Source organism: Excalfactoria chinensis, chromosome 19, assembly GCF_039878825.1.
Source record: "Excalfactoria chinensis isolate bCotChi1 chromosome 19, bCotChi1.hap2, whole genome shotgun sequence".
NCBI lineage: Eukaryota > Metazoa > Chordata > Aves > Galliformes > Phasianidae > Excalfactoria > Excalfactoria chinensis.
This window is the reverse complement of record NC_092843.1, coordinates 2,396,622-2,408,799: the sequence shown is the minus strand read 5'-3', so window position 1 is coordinate 2,408,799 and position 12,178 is coordinate 2,396,622. Positions and strand designations below refer to the sequence as shown.

The window sequence follows — 12,178 nt, the reverse complement described above, 5'->3', positions numbered from 1 at the left end:
AAAGCAGAAAAATAAAAGCAAAAAAATAAGGGGTGAAGGAAGGGGAAAAAAAGGAAAGAAAATACAGAAATGGGGAGGAAATGGTAAAAATGGGGGGAAGGGGAAGGTGGGAGGAAAGGGGAGAAAGGGGGGGAGGGAAAAAAGGGCCAGGAAAAGGGCAGAAAGAGGCACAAAACAGGAAAAAGAAAGAAATAAAAGGCCTCAGAGGCTGCAAAGATGTGGAAACGGAGGTTAAATCCAGCTGTATGTGCCTATATAGAGCTTCAGAAATAAGGGACCATGCAGGTCATCCAGCTCCATCCCATGGGCTGAGTGCCCCCACCAGCTCATGCTGCCCAGGCCCCTATTCGTGGCCTTGGGCACCTCCAAGGATGGGGCACCAGCACTTCTCCTGCTTGGGGTTTGGTTGTGTGGTGGTGAGTGGGAGGCACTGCAGATGGCAGCAGGAGCGGAGCCGCCAGCTCCATGTGTCATCACTGCCGCTCAGCCCCGAGCCTGGCAAATATAGCCAACAATGTCATTGTTGCTAGGATCTTCAGGCTCCGGGAGGTGATGCCCAAGGAAGGCCAGCCACAAGGAATGGTGTTATCTGCATGGAGAGGAAGGAAACTGTGTGGGGCTGTGGGCAGTGCCTGGGGCTCAGCCCTGGAGCTGTGCTGCTCAGCCCCAGCCCTGAGATCCAAACCCATGCACCTGCCCCAACGTCAGCACACAGTGCCTAGAACCCTGTACCTACCACACACCGCAGATCCCCCATTCAGCCCAAACTCAACCCCACAACACCAAACTGACCTCAGCGTGGTGGTGGGAGGAGCCCTGTTAACACAGACCTGGTGGGGGTATTGGTTTTTGGCAGCCGCAAGCAGGCTCTGCCCCATGCCATGGGGCTGCAGCAGCACACACCAGTTATTCCCATCCCCTGCCCAGCATCCCTGCAGAATGGGGGCTTCAAAGGGGTGATGTCCCCTATCCACACAGGGATGAGGAGGCAATTAGACCCATCTCATTAAGGGCTGACCCCTAAGGCAGCAGCAGTCCAGGCCCGGAGCCCATCCATCAGACACCCATCCCCACTGCTTTGTGTTCTTGGAAGCACACAGCCCTGACCTATTTCCAGAGCCGTTTAAACAAATCCCTGATAAATGAATGTGAGAAACCATTTCCTCTCTATTTCCTTCCATTAGAAACGAAACACTGCCATTAATCACCAATAAAGAAATAAAACCCTTCCAATGTCTGCAAGTCAGCACGAGTTCTGCTGCAGCCATAAGGCCAATTGGCTCCCCTACGTGCACAGTCCCCTCCCCGAGCTCATCCCCTGCCTGGGCTCGGGGTCACGCTGCAGGGTGAGGGTCATGCAGCGGGGTCAGGGTCACACTGTGGGGTCGGTGCTCTAACAAGGGGCCGGCAGCATTTTGCACGGGGGTGTTTTTTGCAGGGCGCCTTTTGCACGCCGTGCGTTTTGCAGCGGGGCGCAGCGCGGTGCCAGCAGCATGCAGAGCCCCGATAAGGCACTGGGTCGGAAACGCAGCCCAATAGCCGTGAGTTTCGTAAGGCGGTGGACAATAGCGCGGGGAGCTGCCAACTTTCCCCTCTCGCAGGAGCGACAAGTGCTCGGAAACGGCACTGAAAGCAGAGAAATCCTGTGGGAGGAGTGCGCCGGGCACCCAGCCCTGCTGGGTTCCTTTTGTAGCCGCTGGGACTGCCCCGCTTGCAGGAAACTGATGCCCCAAGACCGAGGAGCAGAGGGAGAACACAAAGCTTGCTGCGTAAATATCTAAGCGGTGCTGTAAACTCCACGCTGCATCAAAAACCCTGCGGGCTGCCCGGGCGCCTTTTGCATTTCAAAGATGGGATTTTCAATGCAAATGCTGCCCGGCCCAGGTGCCAGCGCTGATCTGTGAGCGCAGCCCCAGAGAACCGATGGGGTGCATGAGGTGATGCAGAACCCTCCGTGGGGTTTGCTTGGCAGAGCCATTTCTTGTCCCTTACGGAGCTCGCTGTGAGGAAATACAGATCTGGGGGCAAAATGGGTTCAAAACCCGCTTGTTTGGGAGCAGAGCTGTGCAGCAGGATTACACCCCAAGGGGGTTGTTGGAGCTCGGGGTCATATCCTGCCTTTCCCCATGCAAACAGCATCCCCAGCACCAGCAGTTAACATCTGCATTGGTCAGTGGGCTCGCAAAGTGCTTGGCTGTGAGCATGACAAGGCTGGGAGCAGAGCGGGGCTGTAGGTGGGGACAGGATTCGGCTGCTCTGCTTCAGCACAGGATTTGTATATGGAAAAAAGATGGCAGAAGGAGGCCAGCAGTCCCAGTCCATCAGGATGGATCATCACCAAGCAGTCAAATCGCTGTGCTACAGAACAGCTGCTGGGCAGGAGGCGGCGGAGCAGCGCTGTCAGAGCGGATGGGAGGAAGGAAGCACTCAGGAGAGGTGATGTCAAAGGGACATCCCTGCCAGCACAAAGGGTGAGCAGAAAGCTCAGCCCAGCCACGCTGAGTCCAATCCAACCCAACACAATTCAACACAACCCAACCCTACATAACCCAGCCCAACCCAACACAACCCAACACCGCAGAACGCCAGCGCCCTGTGTGCATCACAACACGCTGTCATCACAGCAGGAAAGGACTGAGGAGGGGAAGGTGTTGGGTTTTAGGATGGATTGTGTTGGGAGCCCTAGATAAGTGGCATCCCAGAACTGGGGTTGGGGGATCCATGCCCACCTTGCCGCATCCCACTTCTGGGACCTGCACAGCGCCACGCACACACACTCCCAAGCAGGCAAAGATTGCCTATAGAAACAACACTGTCACACAGAGCAGCCCCTACCTGTAGTTCTATGGGTGGTTTATATTTCACTAATGGCAGCAATGCCACCCAGCCCTGAGCAGCATCTGCTCCAGGAGGCTTTGAGCACGCAGGGAGGAAGCGATGCAGATGGCTCCAATCCCACACAACCCTCCGTTAACCCTTTGGGGGTTATTGTTCCTTCAAGATGCGGCTCAGCAAAGGGGGGTTTGGAGGCAATGCTGGGATCTCTCCATAGGAAAAGGCTCTGAAATGTCAGTTTTCCCAGGGAATAAACTGCAGAAAAAAGGGTTGGGGGGGATAAAGCAGTGAAACAATGAAGGCACTTCTGCATTGGCCGGGATGTCGTATTTCTGCAAAATCACTTTGTTTTCTTTGTGGTTTTTCAAAGTGTGGTAACGGAGCTGCAAATAAAACAAACGCTTTCAAAACAAGAGTAGCTTTACAAGGGGAAAAATGTAAATATTTGCCCTGTCGGAGCGACACGAGCTGCTCCAACATTGTCAAGACCTTTTTCTCGCCCCTGTCATCCCCCCCAAGTGTGTTTTGCTTTAGGTTTTATGAGAAATCAACACTTTTCGAAAGCTTTTGGATTTTCCAGTGGAAAAGAGCTCCAGGGACGTGGGGTTTTTTTTTTCACCAAGTTCCTCCAATCAGCTCTTGGCTCCCCGGGGCTGCTGTGAATTTTCCATTACTGGAAATCTGAACTATCAAAAGTGGATGTTTTGTTATATATATATTTTTTAACAAGATAAATTGGGCTGCGGGGTGAATCGGCAGCTGTGGCCGTTCCGTGCTCCATCGCTGCTCTCCCTTCAGCCCCATGGAAGGGATGAAAGGAATGTGAGCAGTTTCATGCAGAAAGACTTGGGGGGTTTTTCACCTCCATCCCCTGCAGCCACTGCCCGGATGTTTGCCTGCATTCCAGGTGTGCAGCCCCCAAGCTCGTCCCTGCAGGCACTGGGATACGGTGTGTTTCAGCCCCCAGCTGCTGGGATCTCAGGGAATACTCAGCCCAGATATTGGGGTGGACAAGGTGTGAGACCTCAGTGATACGGCACAAAGAAACAGCCAAGGTCAGGCTGGGGGGCTCTGAGCGCTGACAGAGCTGTGGGTGTCCCCGTGCGCTGCAGGCAATGGGAGCAGATGGCCTCTGGGGGGTCCCAGCTCCAACCGTTCTATGATGAACAGCCTTTATTTCTGCAGATGGTAACACACGCACCACGCACATAACACATCACCTTAATAAAAAAACCTCAATTTCGAGCCCATTAAATATTTAGAAGCAGCAAAGCTGTGGGACAGCAAATAGGAATAATGTTTCTGAGGAAGAAGGAGGAGGTTTGGTGTAATTATTTCCCTCCCAGCTCCCACCTTTACGGCAGACATGGGGCCAAATCCTTCCTCTCCATTCCCAAATCTCTGGGTGCCTTCATTTGGGTTCATTTGCTCCATAGTACACATGGGAGCCGGGGCTGCACATGGAAGGGATGCTTTCGCTGGGCACGTAGCAGGTGAAGTCATACGGGGTTCAGGGATGCTCCTAAAGAGGGATGCAGCCACCTGAGAAGGCTCCCATTGATGGGAGAGCCCAGGATGGTGCCAAACCCAGAACCCAGGATGGATCCTGCTCCATCCCCAAGGATATTGTGTCAGCTGGGAACATCACTTTGAGCACAGCTATTTTAAGGGTGAAAAGTAGGAAACCAGAGCTGTGCAGAGAGCAGCTCACAAAGCGTGCCTGCACAAAACAGGTCCTGGAGGAACGGGTAGCTTCCTGATGTACGAATGGGCCACGAGAGCCCGGAGCAGGGCCAGGGCAACGCTGCTCTCCTTATTTTTGTTTAGGTGGCAGAGAAATTCAAAGGCAATAGAACGGAGCTGGAAAAACAAACAGGTGTGTCCAGCAGCAGAGGGGCCGTAGCTATAGCAATGGGAAGGCCCTGTTGACAAAAGGTTGCACAAGGTCCTTCCTCGTTCAGCGAGGGCGGTTTATGAGCAGGTTGGGGAGCCGAAAAAGCAGCTCTGGGTGCACAGCTGTCCTCGGGTACCTGCAGGGATGGGGCACCCACAGCTCCAGGCTGCAGTGCAGCCCTCTGAGTAAAGCATCTCCTCCTCACATTCAATCTTCATCTCCGCTCTTTTAGTTTACAGCCATCCCTCCCCTCGTCCTATGGCTGTCAGACCATTTTAAAGCCGGTCCCCCTCCTGCTGCCTTCGAGTGCTGGAAGCTGCGGGGGTGGCAGCCGGGCTGTGCTGCTCATCACCCAACTAGGAACAGGCTCTTCCCGGTCCCATAGCACAGGCTGTTCCCAGCGCTGCTGCCTGGCGAGAGCTCGGGGTGTTTGCAGGAACAAGCTGGAAAGCAACTGTCTGTTTCATTTCTTTGCAGATGAAATCTCCTTGCAGCAGCAGCCAACAATAGCTCGTAGGGTTCCTGAGCCCTGCGGGGACCATCAGGTGCTGTGGGGACCAGGGGCTTTTCAAAGCAAGGCAAGAAAGGTGTGATACAAAATCCCACACTGGCCAATGGAAAGCCAAGCGCTCTTCTCTTCCTTTAATTATTAACTCTCATACTACGAAGGAATGGGAACGTTTCTCTAAGTACGGGCAACTGTTGGGAAGACACAAAGCCCAGCGGAACCACTGACATTTCTGATTAATGAGTGGCCGTGGGTGGGTGATGTGTAGAGCTGCAGATACGATCATCCCGAGCTGATGGGACCCTGACTCAGTGCTGCTCCTGACTCAGGAACTCAGCTCTATTTCGGCGCCTTTGCAGATGGGCACAAGAGAAAAACGCGCCGCTTTGAGAACTCCCCGCCAGCTGCTGTGCTGGGGCTGCAGGGCAATAAAACCCATCCCAAGTCTACCTGTGGGTGTGTGCTACATCACACCTTCGTTCCTCCTTTAGTTCAATCAGAGAGGAGCGCTGCAGCCCCAGCTGTTGGCCATAGGCACATGGAAGGCCGCTCCTGCCAGCAGTGCCGCCATCGCACCTCTTGTTGGAGAAGACAAATATTGGCAGATGCTTTAATTTCCTATTTCTTTAGCTTTCCTAGAATTGACTCCCCTCCCCCCAGCACCTCTTCATACAACGCAAGGTTAAATACTGCATATTTGCACTGCAAACATTAAAAAAAACCAGCAAGATTTACAGAAGGTCAGACAGGGAAGTGGGATCGAGCTGAGGAGCAGCTTCCTGTTACTTGTGCTTTCCTAAGTAGAAAGAGCTCAATACATCAGCCCTGACCAATGGGGGCAGGGGGGGCAGCTTTGCCAATAGGCAGCACTGAACTGCACAGGGCACATCTCAGCCCCACATGGGGCAACAGCTGGGGCTCCAGGTTTGGCTCCAGTAAACACACAGAGGCACCAAAAGCGAGAGGTAGCCATGATAGAACTTTGTTTTTAGGATAAGGCTGCTGGAATGTAAACAGCAGGGCTGGAATTCAAAGGAAGACTCCAGTCCTACGTATCCTGCATAGTTTGGTACGAGAGCAGATGCACGAGGACAAGCAGGTTTACTTAGAGGCACAGAGAACGAAGATTCATAGGGGAAACCTTGGGTGTCTCAGTGTGCATCGAGGCATTTAGCAGTGAGAAGCAAACAAAGAACAGACACTGCGTGACACGGCTTTGTTTTTATAGAATTTTTACAATATATTTTCTCTGCATTTGCATATTTTACCCACATCTGTAGCTTTCTTTGTACACGTTGAACTGAACCGGAATAAATCTAAAAGGTTTTTGATAGACTTTTAAACAACTGATAAAAATCGCAAAGTAGTAAACCCGTAATAAAAGAAATTATAAAACCTCTCTTCTCTAAGTGTTTAATGAAAGCAAGTCAAAGGGATCGGTACCAACAGCGTGGATTCTCTGGAGCCTATCAGAGGTGATTCAGGCAGGACAACTACTTCATTATGATGGTTTCATATTAGGCACATTTTTTTTCCTAAGCATTCCTGTTTTCCAGCCAGTTTTCTACTGCATCACCATCTCCATCCATTTGGAACTGCTGGGGGATTCTCCAAATACGACTGATCACGTATTATTAGATCTGTAATCTCATCCTCTTTAATATCAGGAGGGAAAAAAAAAACAACAACAAACAAACAGAACCAAACTATCAAGTGTTTTTGTCTCGTAAAAATCTGTGATGAATGATTGAAGTTGTAAGGCAGCAACAGATTCAGTGTCAACTCAGGTCACAGTCCTTCAGTTCCATCTAGTGGGTAGAAATAACAGTTAGTGGACAAGGTTCCCACAGGCAGTCCCTCAGGGCAAGGAGGTGACTCTCAAGGCCAGTTACTGCTGGTAGAGGAAGGAAGCGGTGAGCCTAGTGAGGATCGCTGGCCACTCCTGGTCATCCTTGCAGCCTCATGTCTTCAGACAGAAAGCAAACAGGCAGTCCAACAGAAAGAACGTGACTATGACGGAGCCGTCGCAGGTTCTACGAATGGTTTTATTTACAGTCTTCATCCCTGATGTGAAAAAAGAAAAAGCCTTCTCGGACTAAAACATAGGAAGATCTCAGCAGCATGCTACATGCCCTAGCAAATCAGCCCGTTGCAGATCCCTGGCTGCTTGGCCACGGATTCACACTGAGGCAGTGAATAGGAAAAGTCCTACTGCTCGAGAAGAGCAATTTCAAAGAGCTCACCTGTCCCTGAAGCACACTGAGCATCTCTTGGTGCAGCAACTCAGAATCTGCTCACGCTTTTAGAACGTGTGAAGTCTCTGGTTTCTCACCCTTGCAGCGAGACTGCAAACTCCAATGCATTGCTCGGATGCGGGAACAAAACGATCCACACGTTAAAGATACGCCACAACTTTGGTAATTCTCTTCCCATCGTCAGCTCCTTCTGGAAGGAAGAGCTTTAGCTTTCAGTTAAGGTACATTCAAGGAGGGGTCTCAGAGCAGCATTTCTCTGCATCCTTTCCATCTTTGATAAGCAGTATGTTATTCCTGGCTTCTAGCATTTACACAGGCTAAGAGGGCCTCTTCATTCTTGAAGGAAATGGCTTCAGCACTGCACTGCTTGGTCTTCAGCTTTTAGTCTTTCAGGCAGAATACTGCCAGCCTGGTTCACCATCGTCCCCTGAAGCAGCATTCACTCACAGTCCCCTGGCTGAACAGAAAGAAGCCAACACATCTTTAACTACAACGCCAGAGGTCATCCAAGGAAAGGGGGATGCACACTGTGCAGATGGGATCACCCTTAAAGTACATCCAGCCCTGGCTGGTAAGCCCGTCTGTTCAGAGGCCATCCACAAAAGCTCACGTGCTCAGCACACAATGCTATGTAGGCACCAAGCACATTCCCTTCTGACAGAGCCTTGCCATTACACAACTTACAGTTTGCTAAACTCCACTACTGAAGATTTTGGTTGCCTCTTTAGGAGTTTAATGATGAAGCGAGGAAGGGAACTGAACAACGATCATTAGAAGTTTCTCTGGATTCATACCTGACAAGATGAAACACAAAACACATCCCCAGATCCTTCTATGTTCTTTGTACTCTTTGGAAAGGGAATAACCAGTGTAGCTTGAACAGGAAAAAAGCCAATTTATTTCAATGTAGAAGGCCTGCAATTCATTCCACGTCCATTAATACAGTTATTGCTGTGTAAGGTGAGATTGATCATTAACTCCCAACCCAGAGAGCTGGAAGCTCGAGTTCCCAGCATTGCTAAGAAGGCCCTCTGTATGCCACCAGTACTTGTAAAACACAAAAAAATCTCTCCTGAATAATTTCTTGTAATGATACGACCTTTGAGAAATAGGCAGGTTTCTCAGTTCCTCATCTCAGCACTGCTAAGTGAAGGAGGCCAGCCTTTGCAATCCGTGCTAGAACAACGTACTATTTGGAATAAACCATCAGAGATAAATTAAGGTAAGAACAGATGATCCAGTTGATTGAGTCAAAGAACAGGAGAAACATTAATCTCTTGCACAAGGATGCTCTGGAATCCTTTAACTGCTATGCAATCACCCAGAATTTGTTCTGCAACCCGTAGATTACCATTAAAAGTTCTTTTCCCCACGTAGTAGCCTTCAAAGCAGAAGCAAGCATGGCATGATTCAAGTGTGGACCATTTCCACATCAGCCCACCAGATTCTGGTTTGCCTGTTTCACTCCATTGGTAAACAGATGCTGCTGATGGCATCCTTCAATTCAGCAACACTTTCAAAGCTTTCAGGTTCCACCAATCAATTTTCCTTGGGAGCAGCCCATACCAATGCAGGGGGGGCCCTTCCATTCTCATACTTCATTTACCTTCTTTTGTTTATTTCCTCTGAACGAAAACAAAAACTGTTTTGTTTACTCTAACATGCTACAATATGTGCATACATAACTGTAGGCGACGCGTGAGTTACTTCGAGATGTGCTTTTTGTCATCAAAGTGCGCTTTTACTTTTACAAATTCTACATCAAGGTGGAAGAAAGGAAGGCTGCAGAGTGCTCATACACTGAAGCTGAAGGAACTTTTCCTGATCGGAGTTAAGATGTTTGTTCCAAGGTTCCTATGGACAAACTACTCTATCCCATGCACTCCGGCCTGAGCCAGTATTAAACATTCCAGAAACTTGTTGATTTGTTTGGATAGTTAATGGCAAGGCTGATAGCAGCAATGTTTCTCAGGGCCTGGAAGGGAGAAGAAAAAGAAACAACAGAGTCACATCTACCACATCGCAAACGTTTTACCCTGTTCAAAAGGGCAAAGAAATCCCAGTATGAATTTTAATAGGAATTATTAAAATACCGCCCTACTTCTATCTGCTGCTGCGCAATCAAACCTTTCTGCTACTTCTGTCTGCCAGAAAACACTACAAAAATGTACCTGAGGGGTTGTGCAGCCTTGTTATTACCTGTGCTGTGCAGCGATGAAGATGATCTTCAGAATTTAAGGCAAGCAAATACTCCTGTAGAGATCCAAGCTCCTGCAACACAAAGCATTTAATGAGCACCAACACTTCTACCAAAGATATCATCCTAATTAATATTAAAATGCTGATCATTATAACAGTCCCTAATCAAAGGCCCCTGAACTCCATGCAAGACTCCTGGCCTGGAACAGTTTGTGATCACAGAAACCAGTTCATAACAGACAGTTCATTAGGTAACGAGCAAAATCAACCCAACGAGAACCAAATTCAGATCCCTTCAAATTCATCATTAAATCTGCATTCCTCTCAGAATTAAGAGATCACGCCTTAATTGCCCAAGGAAGAGTCATGACTGTTACTTACAGACCCATGATGGATAGTGCGACTATATTATTCCCCTCTATTAGAACTTGCTACCAGACTCCACAAGAAAAAGCTGCCCATATTCCTCAAGTACACAAAAGCTCTGAAGTACTTTGCCAAGACAAAGGAAAACTGCATTTAGCCTGACACTGAACTGCAGCCCTGGGGACAGGAGGGATATAAATAAAGGAACTGCTTACAGTAACTCTGTTTTCTGTAACAAAAAAGAGTTCTGCAAGTGCACGATGAAGAGGAAGGAGAATACCAGGCTTGGTCACATCATGACATATGTTGTTTTCCATATGGGTGAAAAGCTGCCAAAGTGGCTTCAGCAACGTGAGGTCACAGTCCCTGGAAAAAGGTCATTGAAATAAAGCAGTGAGTATCCATGATCTTGATGCCTTCTCCTGGGAAAAAACAACACGCCCACACCAGCCCAGTTTAAAAGAACAAACCCATACGTTTCAAAAGTTAAACGTATGAAGGAAGGGAGAAGTAGAAGCATTTAAATGATCTAAATTCAGTCAGGTGTTTCAGCACAGCAAACTTCATTCTGAACCAGCGAAGTGAAGAAAATCTCATATCCATGAATGGATCTAAATGACTTTTCTGAAACTCAGCAGCCTCCTCAAATGAGAGCTTTAAAACAACCACCAACGTCCTTTTGCTTAATGCTTCAGCTCCCCTGCTGGAAATTGCACAACACCAAAGCCCAGCACCGGGCAGCTGACACTCTTGCTTTGGGTAGACATTGTTCATTTCAAATAGCTCCAACCCTGCCTCCTTCCTACTCCTGAGATAAAGCAAGTCAGTTCAGACATCACTTATTACGCAGACAGGATGATAAATATCGTTCATAGTGGGGGAGGGAATCCATCATCAGATTAAGACAAGAAAAATATTGTAAGCTCAATGCAGACTTGATCTTTTAGTGATTAAATCAGTCGTCTGTGGGACAAAGCAGACGTTTTCTGATGGAAAATCAACAAAAATAACAGCAGACTTGAATGCAGATTGGTGTGTTAAAAATGTAAAGAGAGTACTTCTATGCAATTGATAGAATGCACTTTTTGACCTGCGTTCTTTAATCCATGTATGCTAGTAGAATTCTGTCCTTTCATTTAGTTTGCTCTAAACCAAAAGGGTACAACTGAGATAAGTATCAGCACTGATACTGAGCTGCTGAGTTAATGCAACCATGCACATTTCCAGGACTATGAAGTCTCAACGCTTCACCAGCTATTTTCAGAAGGAATACCCACACCACGCACACCCACCCTTTTTGAAAGGCACTGTCAGGCTTTGCAATGGTACAAATCAAACACAGGGTGAAGTGCAGAACGACACGCTCACCTTTGGGCACTGCACTGCACGATCTTCAGCAGCAAGTGGATGGCCTTCAGGCGCTGGTGGCCAGTCTGACGGCACGCCACCCCCACCTGCCATTCCCAGATTCTGGCCAGCGGGAGGTGAGGAATTACCCTTTCTTCAGACAGCATCTGCTTTAGGATTTCAAACCCTGGTGAAGATAAAAAAAACATAGAACAAATTAAAAAGAATAAAAACACTGAACAAATCGAAGTTTTGCCCATATAAGGATAACCAAAACCAGGCCCTCAGCAGCGTGTGATGTGCAGTAGGGTTTGCTGCTTACAAATTAGCTTCATTTCCATTAAAAACATTTAAATTCTAAAATAAACTAACTTCCAGGCTATATCTACAAATTAGAGCAAGAAACGGTCTTTCCTAATGGACAGCTACTTGTTAAAAAGGCAATTAAAATGATATCTGTTTCCAATTATGGCACCTGGGACTGTTCACTAAATCCTGTGTGTAATTACTGTCATATAACGAGACTTTGAATGCAAGTAATATTATTGTAATTGTTTTCTCTACATCTCTATAAAGATTTGGTATTTCCAGCATGAAGTCACAGCAAATAAGAGACATCAGTCAAGTTTTAATCCGAATGAGACAAATCACCTATTTCCAAAACACTGAAGGAAGCAGATTCCAAGTCAAAAAATAACCAAAACCCAAAGCCAGATAAAGGCAAGTTTGGCACAACTGCAAGAAGCCCTTCCAGATACATTCTGAACAGTGCTT

The 12,178-nt window shown here is 48.2% G+C and overlaps 1 protein-coding gene across 1 annotated transcript in view; it reads right to left on the bottom strand.

Moving 5' to 3' along the window:
* Nucleotides 1–6,440: 6,440 nt before the first annotated feature.
* The window catches only part of ZZEF1 (zinc finger ZZ-type and EF-hand domain containing 1), a 48,588-nt gene continuing 42,850 nt past the window's right edge, over nucleotides 6,441–12,178 (bottom strand). Inside the window, exons 52-55 of the mRNA XM_072353443.1 lie at nucleotides 11,426–11,591; nucleotides 10,273–10,423; nucleotides 9,692–9,763; nucleotides 6,441–9,467 (exon numbers count right to left, since the gene is read on the bottom strand). Coding sequence (XP_072209544.1) covers nucleotides 9,393–9,467; nucleotides 9,692–9,763; nucleotides 10,273–10,423; nucleotides 11,426–11,591 — 464 coding nt within the window. The 3' untranslated portion in view covers nucleotides 6,441–9,392. The remainder of the gene's footprint in view (nucleotides 9,468–9,691; nucleotides 9,764–10,272; nucleotides 10,424–11,425; nucleotides 11,592–12,178) is intronic.